Source organism: Ammodytes marinus, assembly GCF_949987685.1.
Source record: "Ammodytes marinus genome assembly, chromosome: 5".
In the NCBI taxonomy this organism is placed as follows: Eukaryota; Metazoa; Chordata; class Actinopteri; order Uranoscopiformes; family Ammodytidae; genus Ammodytes; species Ammodytes marinus.
In genome coordinates this window covers 19,329,012-19,353,686 of record NC_137234.1, presented here as the reverse complement: position 1 = coordinate 19,353,686, position 24,675 = coordinate 19,329,012, and the positions used below count along the sequence as shown (strand labels likewise).

The 24,675-nt window shown below is 39.8% G+C and overlaps 1 protein-coding gene across 3 annotated transcripts; it reads left to right on the top strand.

Moving 5' to 3' along the window:
- The first annotated feature begins 149 nt into the window (after positions 1–149).
- Positions 150–24,402, top strand: cpt1ab (carnitine palmitoyltransferase 1Ab (liver)). Of its 3 annotated transcripts, none has more exons than XM_080028036.1 (19): positions 150–213; positions 9,690–9,854; positions 11,505–11,647; positions 13,081–13,252; positions 13,849–13,950; positions 14,174–14,311; positions 14,445–14,522; positions 15,053–15,160; positions 15,878–15,965; positions 18,443–18,638; positions 19,217–19,405; positions 19,501–19,606; positions 19,797–19,913; positions 20,185–20,349; positions 21,082–21,213; positions 21,330–21,482; positions 22,033–22,146; positions 22,335–22,427; positions 22,533–24,402. In XM_080028036.1, the coding sequence occupies exons 2-19, from the start codon at positions 9,714–9,716 to the stop codon at positions 22,614–22,616; spliced, it is 2,319 nt and encodes a 772-aa protein (XP_079884162.1). In that variant the 5' UTR covers positions 150–213; positions 9,690–9,713; the 3' UTR covers positions 22,617–24,402. The 3 variants fall into 3 exon arrangements, with proteins under 3 accessions (XP_079884162.1, XP_079884163.1, XP_079884161.1); XM_080028037.1 differs by lacking the exons at positions 150–213; positions 15,878–15,965 and adding exons at positions 6,873–6,975; positions 16,450–16,534; XM_080028035.1 differs by lacking the exon at positions 150–213 and adding an exon at positions 6,873–6,975.
- The last annotated feature ends 273 nt before the right edge of the window (positions 24,403–24,675 follow it).

The window sequence follows — 24,675 nt, the reverse complement described above, 5'->3', positions numbered from 1 at the left end:
CTTACTACTACTCCTCCTCCTCCAGCAGCCCAGCTACACATGCGGCGAGCTGCCTGTCTGGTTGCAGCTGTGTGGCACGCGGCACATCAGTGACAGTACAACGCACATGCACGCGTACGAGCAGGGGGCGCGAGGTGCACTGCACGTCCCACTGACCGAAAGTTTGAAACGTTGGTTCCGTGTTTCAATGTACAGGAACTTACCTTAAAGACGGTAAGCCACCATATTTACCTGTTTGTTTTCAACTTTACTACACTTAAATTCAAACATTAAGTGAGTTCCACTTGTTCCTTCTCGTTTTGAATTGATGATTTGAGCTGGGGGGTTGCTAGCTGATAGCAGAAATCTCTCCAAGCTAATAAGTGATGAGTTGACGTTAGTTGTGTACGGTGTTCGCTACGACTGATAACGTTGATGCTGACTTATTGTAGCTTGAAAAATTGGTGTTATTGTTTTTTTTTCTTCATATGCATACCAATTTTAGCTTTAAAATAAGAAGTTCCAAAGTAACCAGGTGAATACATTCAAAACAAGGCCAGACAAAAATTATCGTCTTCCGCCCTCTGGTGGACAAACACTATTCATACAGGTGACATTGCGATGTTGCTGCATGTAGGCCTACTATCTGTTTTTGAGTGTCAGAAATAAGGCTTTTATTTAGTTTATTTAACCTTTCATCACAGTTTATGACATTCAATTTTACACGAAATACTTATTTTGCCGTTTCATATTGTTCGTTTGACTTCTCACCTTTATCTGATACTAGCCCTTTTTGGTACCCCCATGGGGTTACCTAAACATTATCAAGTAGGCCTATGTCACAAGCAAAAATGAAAAAAATAAAATAATCAGCAATAAGTAATTATTAGGCTATGTATGTAACTGAAATACATATTATTTTTGTGTGGAGTCCAGATAAAAATATTAGGGTCACACAGGCTGGGAACCACTGAGACAAAGAGAGACATTTTCAATAATGGCATCTGTTTTCCCTCAACAGTACTAGCGAATGTGTTCAACAGTGTTGCCTGATTATGCAGTGGTATCAATCATGGTAAAGGCGTGACACTTTCAGGTGCTGATGTATCTTTAGGGCCTCACACATTACAGTGGGGGGGGGGGGGGGGGGGGGGGGGTAAAAATGTCAGTGATGCTTGACTTGTTCTTATTCTTTTATTTGTAATGACATTTTTATTTTTATTTAAGAATCAGAAATTCAGCATACATTCAAAGAGGTAGTAACAGTATCAATGATGTTATCTTATTTCATTTCACTAACCTGAGTTAAGTACAATAAATTTAAATAAATGTGTAAATTATAAAAAATTTAAAAGATAATTTTATGTTCTGTTTTTTTAATGGATAAACACACTGGGATTTTGTAATATCTGTTGTTTTTATGTTTGAAAATTGATGTGCTTTCTCTTACCATAGGCCTTTATGTATGAATGTATTTCTAAAGTTTAATTAGGGAATGCACTGGTCCTGGTTACACATTTGCAGCTTACTGTGACACTTGAACAGAGCCATTGTTAATAATGTTATCAGTAACACTTGTGCTTCTCAAACTGTGACAAAATCCCTGCTGGGGAAGAAACATATGTATTTCTAGTTTGACTTGTCATGGCAGAAAGCCAAGCTGTAAATAACAACATCAATGGTGGTTACATTCCATTTGGGTATCTATGTTTATAGCCATAGCACCGGGTTTAACCTGTTATTTCACTGCTATGACGGGTCAAAAGGTCTGCTGTGGAAAAAGTAGAGGGATATACAGGCAGGGCTGGACTGGCCATCGGACGTACCGGGCATTTGCCCGGTGGGCCGGCAGGCATTTTGGGCCGGGCCGGGTCCATTTAAAAAAAAAAAAAAGAAAGAAAAAATTAAATTTTTTTTTTTTTTTTTTTTTTTTTTTTATGGACCCTCGGCTGTGTGACTCGGCCCGGCCCGGCCAAGTCACACAGCCGAGGGCCGAGGGTCCTTCCCTCTCGGGAGTGCCATGGACATATAATTGTGCGTGCAGGCTGTCAACTTCACCTGAAAGTTAAATAAAACTTTGTCCCAGGCCATTACTCATTATGATTGGTTCTAGGCTGGGCCTGGCCCAATCACACACACAGCAGAGGGCCGCCCATTCAGAGGCTGCATTAAATTGTATTATCATGCATTCAACTTCTACTCCGTAATTATGAGCATCTGACGATGGTCAGTTACGTTCAGGGCCGTCGGACTGCGGACAGGCTTGGGGGGCCCAAGGCAGAGGGGGGCTGCACCCAAAAAAATATATATACAGTATATATATATATATATATTTTTTTTTACTGGCTCAATATAGGCCCCTGATCTTTGAAGGCCCAGAAAAACGTTATTTAGGGAAAAAAAAGATTTCATGGGCCTTTCATTCGTCAGTACATTTATGTTATTTTTTAAATAACATTGTTCGGGGCTACGAAGATCAGGGGCCTATATTGGGCCATTAAAAAATACAAACAAAGGAAAAAAATTCCCGAAGCTGACTGGATTTTTTAAACATGTACATTTCTTCTTTCTGCTTTTTGGTCATCTGTGTCTATACATTATTCCAGCAAATAATAGCCTACTAAATAGCTTACATAGGAAACAGTTGATTTATCCTTAGTTTTCTCTTCAAAGTGCACCAGATTGATGAATTTTACTTTAACATTTGAAAAAAATGTCTTCCGGGGGAGCATAAATAGCCTTTCCAGTTATTTGTTGGTTGATTTCATCTATTCTTTGAGGTTGAAGTTGAGTAGACCAGTGTATATTTTCCTAAGGTTCCCTAAACGCATTATGCTCCATATGCGGCAGGGCGAGCTGCCTGTCTGGTTGCAGCTGTGTGGCAAGCGGCACATCAGTGACAGTACAACGCACATGCACGCGCACGAGCAGGGGGCGCGAGGTGCACTGCATGTCCCACTGACCGAAAGTTTGAAACGTTGGTTCCGTGTTTCAATGTACCAGACACCGACAGTGCACAGAAATAGCCTTTCCAGTTATTTGTGGTTGATTTAATTTGAGGTTGAAGTTGAGTAGAGCAGTGTATATTTTCCTAAGGTTCCCTAAACGCATTATACTGAAAACATCTAATCAGTTCATACTGTATGAATCTGAGTAGAACCTTGTTCAAACGTTGAAGAAAATCCCCTCAAAGCGTTTATGAGATATTGCATTCACAATGTGAATGTGAAAGCAAAATCTCATAAACGCTTTGAGAAATGTTCAAGGTGACATTGACCTCCTTTAACTTTTTAAATGTAATGAGTTCTTCTTAAATGTAATGAGTTCTTCTTAAATGTAATGAGTTCTTCTAATCAAAGTATGAGTTTTTTTCAAATTTGACGAAAATCCCTCAAGAAGTTATTGAGATAATATTACTTTGCCTTTGACCTCCAAATCATATTGGGGAGAGTGGCCTAAGTTGTGCAACTTTTCACTCAGTGACTTTAAAGTAAGGCCTTGACAGTAAAGTCTCCAACTCAAATATGTACATATATTTCAGGGTGTTGTGCATCCCTGGCAATAAAAACTTTGGATCTGGAATAAACTGTTGAAGAAATATAGCTTTCGGAAAAAAAGTTGTCTTGATGCACAACTTGCCCCCGGTGTGGTGTAAGTTGTGCGGTTGGAGAGAATACCATGGGGTGAATTGTGCCATTGCTATATATCTCATAAACTGTAATGCAAGACAAATCCATTAGACAATTACTTATTTAAGGTGTATTTAAAGTAAATAGTTGACAAAGATTGAAGGACAATTTTCTTAAACAAGGCCTAGCAGATCTAATGGTTTTACCTGCAAAGCTCACAATGACAAAGTCACCATCATCATCTTTCTGGCCATCAGAACTCTCATCAGTGGTGTCGTTAAGTGGAATTGAGATGTCACTCTCTTCTGAGCTACTGTAGACAATCACTTTCTTTTGGTGACCAGCGTATACAGCCATGCCACTGGCACAACTCTCAGAAATGTACTTTGCACTAGTTGCTCCGTGCTTGTGGAACCAACTGCCACCTGACAAATGTGATTCCCCTACATTTCTGCCTTTAAATCAAGGCTCAAAACCCATATGTACACCCTGGTGTTTCCTCCCCATTAACTATCTTACCTCTGCACTACTATCTGTGTTTATGTGGATGTATGGGCTTTACGTCTTTTATTTTGGTTATTGTTATTTTACCTTCATTGTTTACCTACTGAATGCACTATGTAGAGCACTTTGGACAGTGCAAACTGTCAGACACAATAATAAAAAAACCTTGATCATGGAAATTTTACTTTGAAAGGCAAAACACAGTTTTTTGAGCTTAAATGTGCTTATATCTTATTCCTTGTGTCTCCCTTCTTTACAGGATGAGTCAAATGGATGGCTCTTCTTAAATATGTGGTCACATTTCCAATTTCTTCCACGGTTTTCGAGAAACAAGGGGTGGAACAACTTCCAAAATGCACAACTTAGGCCACTCTCCCCTACTATAATAATAATAATAATAATAATAATAATAATAATAACCTGGACTATAAGAATATGTGCTGCACTGATGTTGTTTGAATGTAGGAAATATATCTGCCTACAGGGCATATAGGCTAGGTTTTGTTTCAACATTTGGGGGTACAAATTATAGGTGGGGGGTATGGCGGCGATTTTGAACTTAAAACTCAATTTCCTGCATTCTGGTGGATAAAAATCCACCAATCTTTTCCTTTTCTAGAATCAATTTAGTGGATTTTTTTGTCTGTGAAGGAGTAGACAACATTCAAGTTCATTGAGAAAGAGCTATTATGGAATATCATTTTTTTTAGGAATCATGACCCAGCACCGGTGTAAACTATTTATGACAGTTTACATTGATAATGAAATGCAAAGCCACCACTGGAAACAAAAGGGATGGGCTATCAGTAGCTAGCTAACGTTAGCTACACATAACCAGATAATATTAGCATTCATTCTTAGACACTTGACACAATCAAACATCAACAGTTTTCCACAAAATGTTCTATTTAATGGCATATGTGATAAAAATGCCACATACAGTAACAAATGATTTTTATTTATGTCGCCCACTCTTATAGGAGTCTGTAGCTATAGAGCTGTTAAGCGGAAGTGGCGGAATTACGGGGCATGGGACCTCTCGGCTGAAAAAAAATGAATGGGAGTCTATGGAAAGAAATCTACTATTTTCTGGTGCCAGTCATTAAATGCCTTGGATATATGTTTTGTATGGGTCTAAATGATAATTTTTCATGTGAAGAGTTTGACGGTATGTTGTATGATTATTCGTCTAACGGCTTTTGAAATTTTTTTACGAGAACAACTACAAGTCTTGTCGCCTCTGTGACGTCACCTCAACACATTCCCTCCACTTCTCGACTGACAGTGCTAATGCTAATGGCTGGCGTGGACAACGTCAACAATCTGCCCACTCGAGAAATTGAAACTCTCCACATGTCCACTTGTGTAGTGGTTTTCGCCACGCTGAAGACTTTTGTCTTGTCATTGAAAGAAGGCGGTAAAGTGCATTAAAGACACAGCCATGTTTCTGAGCTAAGCGGGTGCGAGTGGTGGTGACGTATATCATAAGTGTCAAGAGCAGCGAAGAGCTGTAGTCCACAAAAGCGCTCTGCACAAAACCTGACCGTATCCAGCTTGTACTCGCTAAATTGTTCCATTCTTTGCACGAAAAAATACCATCTAAATCCATACAAAACATAATCGAAGGCATTTCATGACTGGGACCAGAAAATAATACATTTCTTTCCATTGACTACCGTTGTAATTTTTCCCATGTCCCGGAAGTAAGCCACTTCCGCTTAACAGCTCTATATCATGAAATGCTCATGGTGTGAGATATGCCATTTTTGACATGTTGTCCCAGAGCCGGCCCGAGGCATAAGCGAACTAAGCAGTCGCTTAGGCCCCCTGACCGCCAGGGGGGCCCCTTTTTTAGTTTGTGTGTTTGATATTAACATCATATTATGCAAATGTGAGTTATCATACAAACAAATGAATAAAATGTTTTAGTCTAGATAATTAATAGCCTAAAAATGTAATCAGTTCATCTGGGAGGTAATCCGAAATTATCTGATCATGTCACGTTCACATCCATGCACAGTGTGTATTGAGTTTATTTAAAAACAATTGGAAATGGGGCTGCCCTCAGTTGCCCATGCACTGTGTTTAGTCTATAGCCTATTTCAGCCTCGTCTGTGGAAAAAAAGATACAGTAGCTGGACAACAGAGTTCTTCTGCTTTGTTCCTCTCACTGCATTTAAATGCATTCATTATATTACAGAGAAATATGTCCCTTAAAAGAAAAAGAGCTCCAAGCCCAACCCAACCCCTCCATAATATTTTATTTTATATCAATATTTTTATGGAAAATCCATGTGTCCTTCTTCAATAGCTTCTAATTCATCTGACCCAGTGTCTCCAAATTATTTGTTCACACAAAATTTCTCAGATTTAGCCTCTTAATTTTCCTCTCAAAGTGCACCAGATTCATGCATTTCACTTTAAAAAGGTTAAAAAAATCTCCCGGGGGGGCATATCCCCGGACCCCCCTAGGAGGGTCTGAATCGAGGCTGTCTAATATTTTCGCACAGCTGCACAGTGGAGGCACTAGCGGAAAACACTGGGTGTGTGAATGATATTTAACAAAGATCTATAGTTTCAGCAGCGCTAACATTGGAGAGGGGCCCCCTAATCATATTTCGCTTAGGGCCCCCTGAAGGCTTGGGCCGGCTCTGTGTTGTCCTCAAACAACCCTCTCGGCGGCGCTGTTTCAATCAGGACGAGTTATGTGCAGTCTACAGAAGCCTGAGAAGGGGCTGGCTTTGTATACAAGTCTGTGCACTCATTCATGCACAGTATAGAGCAGTCCCCGCCGACAGCCTCGCCGTGTCACAGCCTCGTCTAAATAGAAAGCTCTGATCTCCCAGACTGGTAGAAAGGGTCGGTGAGTGGTATACTTTCCTTTTTTCGGTGCGTGTCCCAGGCTAGTCTTGACTCTCTTTCTCTCTGCAGTTTCGGAACTACCTGCGCAAATATGGCTGGACGGGATATTTTGGGGAAAAACGCATACAGCCAAACAAAATCATGTGAAAACTAGCTATCTGCGTAGTCGGCGTTCATTTTTAGTTGTGTTTCCTTGTCGGCGCAGTGCGTAGAGCTGTGCTGTGTTTACATGACGCCCAGTTGCCTGTATTTCTTTTTTCACATTCGCTATTACAATCAGGCGGATTTTTGGGCCTGAAAACCAGTCTGAAATGAAGTTGACAGGCAGTTGATGTGTGAAAATCGAAACCATATCTAGAGCAAACTACTACTGCCCTAATAGCCATAGTCATGGTTTATTACGTTATGACGTTATGGAAATATGTTGAAGAGTACTCAATATCTGCATTAAAGCATTAACCTGTTATTTTACTAATTGGTATTGCGTTCTTATGTTAAAATATCAAGGCAGGGACCTTGTTAGCACTCCTGCGTTGTTCATGACTTGGATGTAGGTAAAAGTCCATGTAAAGGTCATTCATTGACAGCTACATGGCAGCCCTATGGCTATGCATTAACATCTCCAGGATAATACAATATAGCATTTATGAACCTAACATTGGCATATGATGTGTGATCTTGTCGAAAATACAAATTCTGACAAGGTAGATCTGTGTGCAAATTTCACCTGCCAGTGAAGGTCAGTAAAACCTGGTTTCCCATGGTGTGTTTATTGTGACAGCGTCATAATAGAAGAGATAGCACACTGCGATTATTAACATTTGGCTGTAAACGCTGGCTATTTTGATAAATACATACAATATGGTTAATTGACTATGTGAGGGGGTGTACACCAGTGACCCCATTTCGCACAGACCACGTGGGCAGGATATTTGATATAATATCTGAGAAAAATATGTAACCTAGGCTACATTATGTCGAGCATGAATTCGTGTCTGATGTTGAAGTAGGCCTATTGACAATTGGAAATGGGTTTAGTGGCTGTGGATGTTGTGGCGTTTGTAGTCAGAAAGCAGTGCACGAAAACCCGGGGGTTGTTGACATGATTTATTAACGTGAAACAGTCCTTTGCATCTGCTTCAAAATGTAAAACGTGCACCAAGCCGATTAATGCCTGCAATATCGAAAACGAGCGATGTGTTTTTGGTAGTTTGATGGTCAACATAATGGGATAACCTACGTGTACATAGTACGAGGACTTGTGAGCAATGTTTTACTCGGTATCTAAGCGGCGCAGCGCTGCGACCTTTCCCCTAGTTTCTGCTACACAGGGTAGATCATGTGATGTTGGAAAGTAGCTGGGGGAAGGGACGGGCTACTGCTGCTCTATGGGTGCCGGTGCTCCTTCCGATGGCTGAAAACGTACACACGACGTGTCTTGCTTTCAGAGTGCGGCTGTTGAATGAAACGAAAAGGGACTCTTCGAAGAAAAGAGCATTGCTTATCAGAAACAAAGTAGAGCGGTGCGAGAGAATCGTTGTTTTAGTCTTAGAGAAAACCAAGTCAGTAAAAATGACAGGGAGGCCTTGTGAAGGGATGTCAAACAATAACGTTACCCCTAAAAACACCCGCTTTAAGATCAATGTAATCAACTGTAAAATGTAGACTTCACCGTTCGTTTAAGGCTGTTACTTCAATGTATGCACACGTGGTGACCGTATTTCCGAAGACAATTAAAGTCAGCAGTAAAGTAAAGTCCTCAACGCAAAACTCAGTTCAATCATCCAGGACCGGTGGTATATTTCTGCCCCCTATAAAAGTGATGGTCAAATAAAGGTTTAACTAATGTATTTTTAGGTAATAATTTCTGTCTCCCAAACCATTTTTGATTTCAAATATAAACAATGTTTTTAAAAAATCCTTTACAATTCATCAAGGATATATTTAAGAACTGTTAATGTAATGTGATACTGTGTATTTATTTAGTGTATAAGAAATTAAATCTGAAATTTAGGTTATAACGTATAGCCAATACCTTTTTATAATCATAACCAAATTGCCCTAACTACTCTTTTAGTAATAAAAAGATAAGATGCCACACCTGCCTAACTGGTTCAGAGATAAGTAACAATGGAACAACACAGCCGCCTCCTAGTGCATCACCGTGTCATGTTGCAGGAACTAGTTTTGTTGATTATAGTAGCTAGATAAAAAGACATGCCCGTCAAGCTGTTTTATGATATTACCCAAAAATAAGAGAATGCAGCGTTTGTTAGCATTAAAAAGCCATATCTAAATCTATAAATATGCGGCTTCGAAGAAATTATGCCAGTATTGTTTCAAAATCCGATAGAATCCTTCCCCACTCATTGGCCGTTAACCTACAAATACCTTACACTGATTCAATCTTGAAAATACAGTAGCCGAAAGTGTATCTGAAAAAAAGAGAAGCACTATTGCCTTTGATTAAAGGTGAAGGGATCAATCCGTCAGTTTGAAAGATTATTCTGATGTAATTACCACAGTACACTACAGTATCTGTATGTGGTAATCGTACATTATTGGTTTAATCATTCTTATCACTACTCTGTAGAAGCAATACTTAAGATGTGGATGGATGTGCGCGTCTTCCGTGAACCTTTTTTGTCTAATATAAATTCTCCTTGAAATGTTTGCTTCCATAACTGTATTATCTCTTCCCTTGTTTGCCCTCAGTGACCCTGTACACTAGTAGCCACCATGGCAGAAGCTCATCAGGCGGTGGCCTTCCAGTTCACCGTCGGCCCAGATGGCATCGACATGCAGCTGTGCCACGAGGCTCTGCGCCAGATCTACCTCTCTGGCCTCCACTCCTGGAAGAAAAGGTTCATCCGTTTCAAGGTGAAAGAGGGTTAGACTTAGCCTGGCATTTCCAGACCTGCCACTAGGCGCTGGCAAATTAAATTTTCTGCGCCTGTTGGTCTGGACACTCTCCATGGAAGCTTTTTCAAAAAGTCAAGAAATCCTGACTCTCGTTTCAATTGGTTCTATCTAATATGGGCGGGCCAGCGCCCTATATATGGGACTCTGGGGCGGACGTAACCGGATGACGACAGTGCTGGGCATGCGCCGTCGAAGCCGTGATAGTAAACATCAAAGATGGCTGCGGATATGTTGTTTGAGTTTGAGACGGCTTTGGCCTTGACACTTAACGATTTGGAAGACGGCACTCAAATCTTTCATTAACAAGTAAGAGGAATGTTCTGTTCTGCCGACCGACCACAGCAAAAGTTTAATTTAACAGTTAATCCCGCTGTTCGCTAAACGAACGGGGCTTAATACGTCATCTTGCTCATTGCTCTGATTGGTAGTAGTGCTATCCAATTGTGTGCTGTGGCATTTGAAATGCACAAGTAGGAGCTGCCCCTTGAGTTGGGAATTACTATTGATCGTGGCCAGACTCTATCGTTCAAGATATCAGGGTCTGGATTTCCAGGCTAGGTTAGACATTAAAGGGAGACCAAAGTCCAAAAGGTCTCCATACTGTACACGGAGAGATCAATGAGATTTGATTGAGTCACCTATACCGTGTTTGTCTCTCGACCATTACTATCTCGCAACTGTTTCTGTTCACTTATCTTCTTGGTAAATATTTAGTTAATAAACAGCGTCATAACGGACACTGATAATGCCTCACACTTAAAGGTCCCCCACTCTCACAAATAGGGATGGGGATCGAAACCCGGTTCTATCAAGGACCCGGTTCCACTTTTCCACGATTTTGAATCTAATCGTTGACCTCGGAATCAGAATCGAATCGAATCGTGAGGTGCCAAGAGATTCCCACCCCTACAGGATGGCTCAGTAAAACGACTATTAGGTTATCATGATGCGTTCAAGTGTAACGTAAAGGAATGGGAAATTGAGTTTTTGGCGAGAAACATGAGTAATACAGTTGTATAGTGCTCTCATTTTAAAATATATAATTAAACTACTGATGCCAATATTTATTAAAAATGTAATTTAATTTAAAATACAACTATTTATTTCTTAAATATTTTCCTAATCACTAAAACATGATAAAGTGACAGTAGACAATACATTAACCAACAAGTGCGAACATTTATATATTTTTTTCATAGATAGTATACACTTGATTTTTTAAAACCAAACATTATATTTTCTTCAAAATATAGAATAATAATAATAGAAAAGTATCGATATTGGTATCGATAAAGACCCGGATCGATAAGGCGAATCGATAAAGGTATCGATATCAATAAATATTAACGATCCCCATCCCTGCTCACAAACAGTGATCAGTCACGGTAACCTTTGGTCTAGCTGACATACTGAGTCACTCAAAGTCAAACACCAGCTAGCATTTTTCCACATTCCTCCTTTGTTTTAGGTGTCTGTAATTAAGGATATTATTTCATATGTCCAACAGGATCCAAAACAATGTGTTATGAAATCAATGCTTATCTTAACAATAACCTTGTAAATTCTTTGCCCTCTGTGACATTGATGACCTTTGTTCCACTTCCACAGAATGGGGTAATGACTGGTGTGTACCCTGGCAGTCCTGGTGGGTTTATGGTGGTGGTCGTGACCTACATGTCCTACAATAGATATCGACAGCTGGATCCGTCTCTGGGCTTGGTTGCCAAGCTGGGCCAACACATACCCATCAGGTAAATCATTGATATCATGAGGTGCTCTCTTGACATGTTATTTGTTTTTTGTTTTTGTCTATAAACAGACAGGGAAAGTAGAGAACCCCCTCTATTTATAGCCTTATAAAACAATATGGAACACACAGTGGTACTCAGGGTGTATTCACACATGCCGTGTTTAGTTCGGTTGAAACAAACTCAGGTGCACTTCCGCCTTCGGTGCGCATCTTTCAGACATGTGTGAATACAGCAATCGCACTCGGGGGCGGACCAAACAAACGCTCCGAGACCCAGCTGAAGAGGTGGTCTCGATGCGCTTCAAAACGCACTCTGCTGCAGTTCGTTTGTGGTGTGAATTTGGCCGGACTCAATCCGATTTTACAATTTCATTGTTATTCCCAACGGGACCATCAATACTGGCCCCGTGTCAGTTTGGAGCTGAACTGCGCCGAACTCACACCAAGCTTAATCAGCTGTGTTTCAGCTTGAGCCTATTCTTCATGCGAGCCGCGCGTCCAGCAGCAGAAATACAGTAAAAATTATGTTTCACATCGTAGTCTACAAGCCACATAACGTGGCATTGTCGTAGGGCTACATATTATAACCATATGAAACAACAATAATTTGATGTTTTTCTTCTTTATTTATAGGCTAGATGTAGGCCTTTTTATTATTTTTAACCCCATATTATATCAATAATAAATTCACAGTTTTTACTTCGTTCTTCCTGCTTCTCTCCACCCCAGAATGTCTGTCCAATGAATGAATGACCTCAGGTCACGTGTGGTTTTGCTTCGTAATGCTGGTTCACTTGCAAAAGGGGCAATATGAAAGAGGACCACACCAAAAAAAAAAAATCTAAATTCTATTTGGTCTGGACCAAAGCAAGTGAACTAACGGACTTTCCATGTGTGAATACACCCTCAGTGTCTAGATATAACCCACTTTACTAATTTGTTAAAAATTTGGCTCGGTGGTAAAATTCTCAGGTTCCTTCCATCATTAAAGTGTGGCTAGCTTTTACTACTTTGATGCTGTTTTGTATATCATGCTTGTGTTGGTCTGTTTTCTTTAGTTCTGTGGCAGCTCTAGGTGTATATTGAAGTACTTTCCTCATCTCCTATGGGACATTTAACTCCTCAATACGCTCTCTCCATTGTTTGCTAACAATGTGGATCATGTTTTGTGACAATATGCAAACACTTTCTGTCCATATAATCTCTCTAATTCCTCTTTTATCAACAATGCTGGGGATTTTCCCTCAAGGACTTTATGACAGTGTCGTTAAGATTGTTCTCTGAACATTTATTTGTGTAAGGTTAAAACATTTGTTGTTGTTATACTAAGGTCAGGGATTTTTACTGTTGACAGTTAAACAATCGTTTTGTTTGCTGAAGACCATGGCCAGCTAATACATGACCGTCTTGTCTTTGTCTCCCCTTTGTCCACAGTCAATACATGTCCACAGACAGCCAAAAGATAGTTGGAGGAGTTCTGGTGGGCACGGGCCTGTGGGTCTCCATTATCATGATTATGAGGACTGTGCTAAAGTCCCTGTTGTCGTGGCATGGCTGGATGAATGCACGCCATGGCTCTGTGTCCTGGGGTACTCGTCTGTGGATGGTGAGACAATGAATCTGCTCACAACTTGCCAGAGAGAGCCAGATGTAATGAGAGTAAAGAGTTGGAATTTGTATTTATTTGACTTATGGCTCCACAATTCTGGCTAACAAGGGCTTGAATGTTCCTTAATTAAAGTAAATAAACAAAGTTAAACAGGGATAACCTTTTACACTGTACAGTGCTGGAATGCATTTAAGCTGTGATAAAGAATAATGCACTGGTCCACTTGTTAATTAATTTGATGTAACTTTTTTGAGGCCTACTATGTGCTACTGCTGTGCCCTTTTTTTAATGTAGGCCTTTAAGAAATACCCAGAATAATAAATGGAAAAAAGGTGTATTTCTTATTAGGGCATACTATTACTAAGGTTTAACTCAACTGACAAGACTATACAAGAAAAATGTCAAAGATTTATTTTTTTACTTACTACAAGACACAATTGTTGTGTGAAGGGTGTGCCATACTGTTAGTGCTGTTTTGGTCATTTAAGTCTAAACCACTGGTTGCTCTTTGTCTCATAACCCTGCAGATTTCCGGTGAAACATTACATTCTCTTTGTCAACTCCTCTTTCTCTTATCTGTTCTACTTGTCCAGGTATTAGTGAAGGTGTTCTCTGGCAGGAAGCCGATGCTCTACAGTTTCCAGAACTCATTGCCACGACTTCCCGTTCCCACTATCAAGGACACCTGCAGAAGGGTAATTTCAGTCTCAACCAGAACATTCCTAAAGGTTTATTATGGTGCTAGCTATTGACTGTGTTGCCCAAGGCAGAGCTGAACAAATTGCCAGCCTTTCATTATCTGTCTGTGGAGCAAGAATAGCTGACTGAGTTTGATGGTTTATTTTTGCTCTAAGAGTCATTTGTTTAGCAACTTACTTGCTTTTACTCTTGGTGACCATGCATTTATCTGTGTGACAGTACCTGGAGTCAGTGCGCCCACTGATGGAGGATGAGCAGTATGAGAGGATGCAGGGCTTGTCTAAAGAGTTTGAAAAGAACCTGGGACCCAGACTGCAGTGGTACCTCAAACTCAAGTCCTGGTGGGCCTCCAACTATGTGAGTTAGACAGAATTCCTCTGCCTTTTTCTATTCTCTGCTCGTTTCTGACACTGTCCTGTTTCTCAAATCAGCTTCAAACTGTCAAGAAAAGCTGTATGCCATATAATGACACCTTCTATTCTGTGCACAGGTCAGTGACTGGTGGGAGGAGTATATTTATCTCAGAGGTCGTGGGCCCATTATGGTCAACAGCAATTATTACGCCATGGTAAGACATCTTTACCTCTGTTTGTAAACAATGGATAATTTTTTTTTTCTTCTTTTTTATGTTTCTGCCTGAATGAGTGAGATAGAAGACTGGACTGTCTCTCCAGAAGGGAAGTCAATGCTTACTTCAGTTCACACACAGTTCTATTGATCTGCGTGGGTGCAGTTGTCAAATACAGTAGATGGTATAAATGGGACGTTGCCATGCCAGCACCTTTGCAATATTTGTTTTGTAGTTTACACAGTAATTGATTGTCAACTCTCATATGATTGTATGGGGTCAGAGGAGCAAAACTCTGCAGTCCTCAAATAGCGGCTCATGATAGAAGCCTTGACCAAAATAACAAGCTAGACACTGGTCAGTGATCATACAGTGACATTGTTACATTGTGTCCACTCCAGCATGTTCTACTGTTGGCTTTTTACACGTCACGACACGTCACACCCCTGTGTTTTTCAGGACAGTGTAGCACGTTAGATGAAATTTGACTGATTTATTGAATTCTTATTTTTTTATCTTCTTTTTTCCAGGATTTCCTGTATGTGTTCCCCACTTCCATCCAGGCTGCCAGGGCAGGTAATGCCATTCACGCTATCATGCTCTACAGGAGAAAACTGGACAGAGCCCAGATCAAACCAGTGAGTACAGTGTTATTTCTCTCTCTTACACTGCTAAAATGATTCAGTTGAACTGTGTTTGAGCTACAGACACTGTGCAAGCCGTGATAGAAGATCATATCAATCTGACGTTAATGAGTAAGTTTCTCATTTACGGTGAATTGATCAGTAGCTGTTATCTCAGTGAGTTTGTCTTTTTAAGTTCGCAAAGAAAGCTGCTTATCTTTCACAAGCCTTTCATGTAACTCTAAAGTAGGTTTGTTGGCCATGCACTGTGCTTTTTGCTTGTTTGTAGTACTACAGTGATGCCTAGCTAGGCAAGATCCCAAGCATTTTCAGAAGCCTTAATGAATAAGGCTGAATAAATGCTGGTGATTTAACTGACATACTAGTGTCATTTTCTCCCACTCTTCTGTCGGCCCTTTTCCTTTACCAGCCTGCATGATGTTTGAGTGCAAATTAATTTTACATTTGCACGCTCCTGATAATTATGCATCCTACAACATGTTAAATCAACACACACACACACACACACACACACACACACACACACACACACACACACACACACACACACACACACACACACACACACACACACACACACACACACACAGATCTCTTGCAAATTATGCATGTATAAGAACAAAACCAATGCATGAGCTTGCTCTGTTGCACACTCACAATCAGTCTCTATTTTACTGTTTTATCCCTTCGCTGTATCGGACGCTGCGTTAGATATACTTGCTGGCAAACAAGGTTCCTCTGTGTTCGGCTCAGTGGGAAGGGATGTTTAACACCACTCGCATCCCTGGTTTGGAGACAGGTAAGAGGAGGGTACATCCCTGCCGTGCCCACCCTATAACCCTACCTATTGCCATGGTAACAGCCTTTGGAAACCCTGACTCCCTGTCTCATTCTCAACAGCACAGCCCTGAAACAATTGACATTTCTCACTGACTTGTGTTAGTTTTACCTTAAGCATCAATTAAGGATGTAAACATATTGGAAATGTATTTAGTCATTTGCTACTTATAAATATTTTAAAGCATCTGAGTACAAATCCAACTCCAAATGTCAGGGCTTTGCTGGTGGCATTGAGATGGCAGACCCTGTGGTTTCTGGACCCTCTTCATGTCTCCTTCCCTTCTGATCCTTTTAGACTGCTTATCAAACCACTATTCATCACTCCCTCTCCACCTCATCCATGCTCATGTCCCTCTAGGTGTGTGTCTGCCGCTGCTCTCTGGGGATTTTAGTGAATTAGTTTGTCATCTCTATGTGTTTGACTCTCCCCTTTTGCTTTTCAGCTCATGCTCCTACACACTATTCCCATGTGCTCAGCCCAATACGAGAATATGTTCAACAGCAGTCGTATCCCAGGTGTAGACACAGGTAGAGTCTTTAGCAGTGCCGCCTCCTACACACTACTCCTACTGTACTTCTCCTTGGACGTTTGTCCATCTGTTTGAAATAGAAGTTATCTGACCTCCATGAATTAATCATGCATGTGTGCTGGTCTGTGAACATTCAAGGACTAATTTGCATGGGACTCAAATCTAGTGTTTGAGTTTGAGAAGGCAAAACAGCGGAAGTGTTAAGATAAAACCTAGAAATGTTTAACAGTGTTGCGCTGACCTGAATACATACACACATATTTATAAATGGAATCTATTAATATTATTTCACACACAGTTCAGTATGTGCTCTGTGTAGTTCAAAATCTAATGACTCACTGTTATCCCTTTTATCTCATGGGGCGTTATCTAAAGTGAATAAATGACCACTAAGAGGACAGGAAAGCAAACTAAAGAAGAACTTTTAAGTGGTGTTGTTAAGTTGTAAAGAACTTACATGATACTTAACAGGCATGTTGTTGAGTGTGGAAAAGAACCTCTTATGTATATAAAACTAACACAAGGACCGCTTCTAAATATAAGCTCAAAGCCTCAGGACCATGACCCTAAGCTGTGATGTCCTTTTAAATGTATAACTAAATCTGTAAATTAATTGAAATGTATGAAACAACAAGTGACATTTAATGTTTTTTGAAAAATTACTCTTTAATTGAATTTAAGTGATGTTTTACAAAATACTGATGTCAGGAGTTCAAAGTTTGCCCATCAGATGGCCATTTTTCAAACATTCTTCGCACTGCAATGTTTCTTTTGTCAGACAAAATGTTGATTTTTTTTTTTTTTTTTTTGAAGAAGCGCGTTTAAAATTTAAAATTTTTAATATTATTTCTTTGTGTAAATTCCAAAGCTAGATAATTCAGATAATAGATTATCAGTGGTAAGTTCCTATAAAAATATTTACATTGGAGGTGTACTTACTGCAAGAGCAAAAACAGTAGGCAAGGTCTTGCCTTGGTGGGAGGTTTCTGTTGTTCTTGGGGTTGTTTCTAACGTAAGTATCCTCTCCCTTGTCTTGCCTGTAACAAAGGCAATGCTTGTTTGAACGCTGAGAACCACCAAAACCATGTCATAACTTTACATCAAAGAAGCCAATAATGTTGAATTGGTTTCTCTGTTCCAACAAACATTTCCTCAATTCAGTCCACTGCCCCATTTCTTCACTTACTGCCCTTCCCATTTCAAGCTGTTTTTGAACTGGATAATCCCTCCCATCACACACTTGATCTTCTGTTGTTTTAGGGCTGCAACTAACGATTATTTTGATAATCGATTAATCTGTCGATTATTTTCTCGATTAATCGATTATTAATCGATTAGTGGTTTGTCCCGTCAAATGTCAGAAAATGGTGAAAAATGTTGCTCAATTTTCCAAAGCCCATGTTGACGTCCTCAAATGTATTGTTATGTCCAAAACACACAGATATTTCAGTTAACTGTCATAATAGGATTAAGGAAACCAGAAAATATTCACATTTGAGAAGCTGAAATCAGAGAATTTGGAAATGTTTTATTAGAAAATTACTCAAAACGATTAATCGATTATCAAAATAATTGGCGATTATTTTAATAGTCGATTAATCGTTGCAGCTCTATGAAATCAACTTGATAAGAATGTTGTTTACAAACATAAAACAAAACACCCTGGATGCTGTGGATATCACATAATTTGACCACCAGGACCACAAAACTGGTTACTAACACTCTTTGTTGTTAGCAGGAACAAAATGCTGTGACACCCACACTCCCTCTTACTCTTCATGGAGATACATGTATAAAAACATTCATCCGCTCTCACTGACACACCTTCCCAAACACTCCTGGCATTGTCTTTCTGTTTCTGCTTTCCTTGGTTTCATTCTCCTAACCATTGACCCCTCTCTCCCAGACGTCCTTCAGCACGTGAACGAGAGCAAACACATAGCTGTGTATCATAAGGGCCGCATATTCAAGGTGTGGGTGTTCTATGACGGACGGCTGCTGTTGCCACGGGAGATAGAGCAGCAGATGGAAAGGATCATGAACGACACATCTGAGCCCCAGCCTGGAGAGATGAAACTAGCTGCTCTTACTGCAGGGGAAAGGTGGGTGACAGGACAGACGGTATTGATGAGGCAACACAGTTAACCTTATGTATGTACTTTAGCACAACAGAATGTAAAGACATACTGACTTTTGATGAAAGGATGTGTTCGAAGGTTTATTCTTCAATGAGGTTATAATTTGGATTTAGCTTAACCAGTTATACAGTGTTAGCATACTGAATACATACAGCGATACCTAAAGGTTGACATGGCAGATTTAGGGATGATTAAAGCCCTAACCGATATTGCAATTTTGAGGCAGACGTAAATATTTGAGTGTTTCCAAATCTGCTACCTTTTGACAATTGATCAGTTTTTAAAATAGAGACATATCAAACACAATATTAAAGAATTGTACCCACAATATGTACCATGGAAATATATAAACTGTGGACAGTTTGATAGCAACAATGATCTAAAACATATCAGTGGCATATCTAAAGTGTAATTTCTTGTTACTCATTGTCCGACCAGTATGCTGAAATCTGTGATAAGCTAATACAAATATTAACCCAGCTGATGTATTCTTGATTCCTGTAAGGCATTTTCTCAGCTCTCCCTTATTTGATATTCTGCAGGACCCCATGGGCCAAGGCTCGTGAAACCTTTTTCAGCCAGGGTAAGAACAAGCAATCTCTTGACACCATTGAGAGGGCAGCTTTCTTTGTAACCCTTGATGACACCGAGCAGCGCTATGAAGAAGACGACCAAGTCAAGTCTCTGGGCAATTACGCCAAGTCCTTGCTCCATGGAAAGTGCTACGACAGGTGGGACAGATTAATTTAAGATATTTTGCTTCTTATTATTTAATTAATCCAAGTTCATTTCTAAATAAATTAAATCTGTTTATTTTATTATGCAGGTGGTTTGATAAAACCTTTAACCTGATCATTTTCAAGAATGGCACCATGGGACTGAATGCAGAGCATTCCTGGGCAGATGCGCCAATCATTGGCCACCTGTGGGAGGTTCGTTTATAAAATTCTAGCATTAAACCAGCTTCTTATTATGTCAGGAAGAATAAGAAGCTAAATTAATTCCACCATTTGTCATTCTTCTGATAAGCATGATGGCTGCCATGAATGTCACAACATGAATCAATTTTGTGTCTGATATGTAATGGAGTTAGTCACGTTAAATCTTGAATCTGCGTTGCAGCATGTCCTTTCCATGGACCCTTTCAAGCTGGGATATACTGACGAAGGTCACTGCCATGGGGCGCCCCACCCCAACCTGCCAGGTCCTCAGAGGCTGCAGTGGGACATCCCTGCTGAGGTAAGGGCCAGGTTAAAAAGAGCAAGTTCCTACGATGTGTTGTCCCACCCCTTTAGAAAACCAAAGTGTTTGAAGCCATTCTGAACGGTCAGCCAGCATAAAGATGGGGGTATTTTCTTCCCTCTGCTGGTAGCTTTAACTATGTGTATCAGTGTGTTAGTATTGTATTACTTAAATGCAATGATCTAGAGAAAGATGGCCTGGATATTGGGTGTAAGCCATGCCATGCTGTATCTGCTCAGTTCAACATACGACTTTGTCACTTCCTTAGTGCCAGGAGATCATCGAGACATCCCTGTCAGTCGCCATCAAACTGGCTGATGATGTAGACTCTCACCTTTTCCCCTTCAAAGACTTTGGCAAGGGTCTGATTAAGAAGTGCCGCACCAGTCCTGATGGCTTTATCCAGATCGCCCTGCAGCTGGCACATTACAGGGTAAGTACAAAGATTTGCTGGTTTCTTAGCAACATATTATGACTTAAAAAAAATGATAAGCATTCATTTGATTGCCATTTAGTGTCATTAAATGATATGCTCTTAGTTATAATAACTGATACAGAACAGTCACTTTCCTCTTAAATTCCAGCAGAGGGCAGTGACAACTCGGCAGCCAACATATCATTAAAGACTATCAATGAATGATGACAGCACCATGTTAAGGGTTGGGGGCAATAATCGGACATCTTTAGATTTACTGCTCATACAAATGTTTTTCTATGTAATTATTAAAGGTGGGGTCAGCGATTCTGGAGAATATTTGTTGACAAAATCAGTGTATATCTCTTCACGCTCTGCTACCTGTCTGTGATGTGTGTGCAGTGAATTGTTTTTTGTATTAATTAACAGCCTAGGCATGTTGCTTACTTGGGTGGGCCCCCATTGTTTACATTCCCTTTGTTTACATACCAGATTACAGAGCCTAGGCTTTTTATTAACACTTGACTTGTCTACAGCGCACACACAGTACAGACAGGTAGCAGACTGTGAGGAGATGTTCACTGATTTGACTAAAAGTGATTTTTCAACAAACATTCGCTGAAAAGAACAAAAAGAATCGCTCACCCCACCTTTTCAAATGTCAAAAAAACTAGTGTAAACTTATTGACAATGTCAAACAACTTATGTAGTTTCTGTTTTTAAATGCTGACCCATACTGTCTCCCAACAGGACAAAGGGAAGTTCTGCCTGACATACGAAGCCTCCATGACACGCTTGTTCCGCGAGGGCCGAACAGAAACTGTGCGCTCCTGCACCATGGAGACTTGTGCCTTTGTTCGCTCCATGATCAGAGATGAGACGGTAAGGCTACACAGGAGCAACACACCACACAGTTCCTCCCTTCACTGACTGCTCCAAAACAGGCTCCTTCTTTTGTTGCTAATGTTCACACTTTGATCTCTTTCCTGTCTACTCAGAGAGAAGAGCGTCTGAATTTGCTCAAACTGGCAGCAGAGAAACACCAGAACATGTATCGCCTGGCAATGACAGGACAGGGCATCGATCGTCACCTTTTCTGTCTCTATGTGGTTTCTAAATACCTGGGAGAAGACTCAGCCTTCCTCAAGGAGGTACGTGGTGCTGTTGCTTAAGTTACATTCAGTTTAGTTTAGTTTAATTTATTCCTCACATACACAATTGCACAGGGCAATGCGCAGTGAAATTCTTATGTACCAGTCCGGCTGTAATTCAACTATATTAAGTGCAAGATTAAAATAATGATTAGGTAGTGGGCTAAGTGACATTGTCAGTCTCGTTTAACAGTCTGATGGCCTGGGGAAAGAAACTCCTCCTCATCATTTAAAAGTTTTTTTTATGAACAAAATGATTGAAGAAAGAGAGCCAACGTGCAGCTCATAAATAACTCCATTAGCATACCCTGACAATTAATGCACATGTTATGCAGTCATCATTTAACTTTTAGGAATGAAAAATCGTATTTCTCCACCTTTCACTTACATGTGACATGCTTTGTTTAAATCCAACTAATCGCACAGGTCCCTTCTCCCCTTTGTTTGTAATAAAGAAGAAATGCATAAAGCTAGAAAACAACGTTATGTTGGCAGAGCACACAGCATATAGTTTACTGATGAATTGAATGTATGTTACCTTTTTGTTTAGGTCCTGTCTGATCCGTGGAGGCTGTCCACCAGTCAGACGCCTCTGCAGCAGCATGAACTGTTTGATCTAGTCAAACACCCTGAATACGTTTCCTCCGGAGGTGGATTTGGTCCGGTAAGTTATCTGTCAGTAAAGACAGTTGCACAGTGTTGCTGCTGTTAAAAAACATGAAGTCATAAAAGACTAGGTAGTAGTAAAAAAGCCGAAAATCCCACTTTTTGATAATAAGGTTTGTATACATTGCGGCTGTTGATAAGGACAAACCTTTTAAACTATCTTACTCTTCTGTCTGTGCACTTAAGGTGGCTGATGATGGTTATGGTGTCTCCTACATCATTGTTGGGGAGAACCTCATCAACTTCCACATCTCCAGCAAACACTCAAGCCCAGAAACTGTAAGTTTTCTGCTTTTCCATTTTTACAGATCATTTAAACAATTTTCTTCCTATTACGTTACGAAGAGACTTAAAAAATACATATATATTTTTGCTCTATTTTAGGACTCCTACCGATTTGGTACCAACATCAGACAGGCTATGTTGGACATTCTGGATCTCTTCCAGCTCGACAAGAAAACAAAGTGATCATCCTCTCCATAAACATAAGAAGTTGTTTTTTAGCGAAACATATATTCTTCCTGAAGCTTGTACAGAATCAAATGTTGAATTTGGGGTTACTTTTTAAGTTAATTGATGTTACAGAAATGAGGATAATTGAAAGATATTTGGAACCATCACTGTCAATATGTTCGAGGTGTTTTATGTGTACTGTATGTATAGGCAAGGTGAGATTCTGGGTTTAATTGGGTACAGGTAGTGCACAGATCAAACGTTTTTATTTACACGACTGTACGCACTGGTGCCTTAGTGACCCCCTGATGTAAAAAGGGCAGAAAGGGAGAAGAAAACTAGACCCACTGTGTCTGAAACTTCCACCGTAAGAGACATTTCAGCTAGACGATTGTTCAATAGCATCATCTTGTATTTGAATCATGTTTTAAGTTTAGAGATGGTGCAATATTTTTTATTGGTTTCTTGACCTCATTTTGGAAAATCTTATTCATTCGTTTTGTGTTCTGGGTTTCCTCCGATCTCCTCAAACGTTATGCGTTACTGGCCAAAGCAGCCAATTTGATGTTAAATTTCTTCAACAAATTGCATGTTGCATGGTGTCCATCAATTCAATATGGCTCAGTTTATATACTGAGTCTAAATATGCTTGGCTGAACAGTTGTATTCATTCATTTTATACCTTCGGAAGCCAGCAGGAATTAAACATCTGATATCTTATTAAAAGAAAATTAATTTTTTGCTTTGGTATGGCAAGTGTCCTTGTATCTGTGTGTTTCTGGATACCAGCACAGAAGATAGGGAGCCGTTTCTTCTGTCGATCTCCATTTCCTTTCCGACTTATATGCACAGCAAATGTTTGTTTTTTTAGTTGCTTTAATTTTATGGTGTAGCAAAAAATGCAGATTCAGTTTGTGTGTGTTTGCTGTTTCATACTCAGGTTTTACTTATTTGGCTTAGTGTTCTAGGGGTTTGGCGACAGCATTGGAAGATCGGTGCTTGTGTTGGTGTATACACGTGCAACAGCAGAAGAAGTTGAGATGCACTACAATGTTATGTTACCCCAATGAGTGGGTGGGTAGTACTACACTTATTTTGCTGTGAAAGTGAGGCATTGGCAGGATAGGAAGTTGGGATGTTCGAGTTTAACTGACATGGTGTCTGTTTTTTTCTTTTCAGTTTCATGCTAAAATAACAACAAGTGTTTTAACTGTATTTCAACACTGCTGTGTAGTCTATGACTGGCCCTATAGTTCAAACTAACCAATTCACTACCGCGGTAGTGTTTTATCAGATCAAGATGGATTGTAAACTTCATGAGCAAACAGTCAAGTTGTCAGTTACAGCACAGTGGTGTTGCAGAATTGCTTTTTGTCTCTCTCCAGCGCAATAGAAAATCATTATTTCGCTTGAACTAAATGTGTGAAGTACATATATAGAGGAGCCGTCATGTTTAGAAATGCATTTGTTATATATTTTGTCGGTTCATCATATTATTTATTTTTCCAATGTTTTAACCTCCGTTTTCACAAAAGAAACGTGAAAATGTACCTCCTGAATACGTCAAAGGATGTACATTAAGTTAAAGCTTTGCCGATTCATAAAGTGAAATGGACAAAATGCTTGTTATCACACACTTTGCCAGTATGTAGTTGTATGACTTTTTATCTTGGTAGACTTCATGTTTACACTGCTACCTTGGTTTTGAAGATGAAGCTGTTTATGTTTGCCTTTAAATTAAATGTGTAAAAAGACAAGCGGCTGATATACCAAAACGCATTTTAACAATAAAGTGAATGTCAGACAGCAATACCTCTTGACTATCTCATCTCTTACTTGCAATATGTTCTTTTTAACTGTTCAAATTATTTTATAAGTTTAAAGAACGGCATTAATTAACCACCATAAATACCACGGTCGAATACAAAGTCAATCAAACCTGAAACCAAGTCAAATAAAAGATGGTCAGTTGCCAGAAAACAAATTGTTATTAAAGCAGAAAATCCAATATTCTGATTTTGGGCTCTCGGATTTTGTCTATAGTTAATGAGATTATTATTGTTTTTTTTTTAAA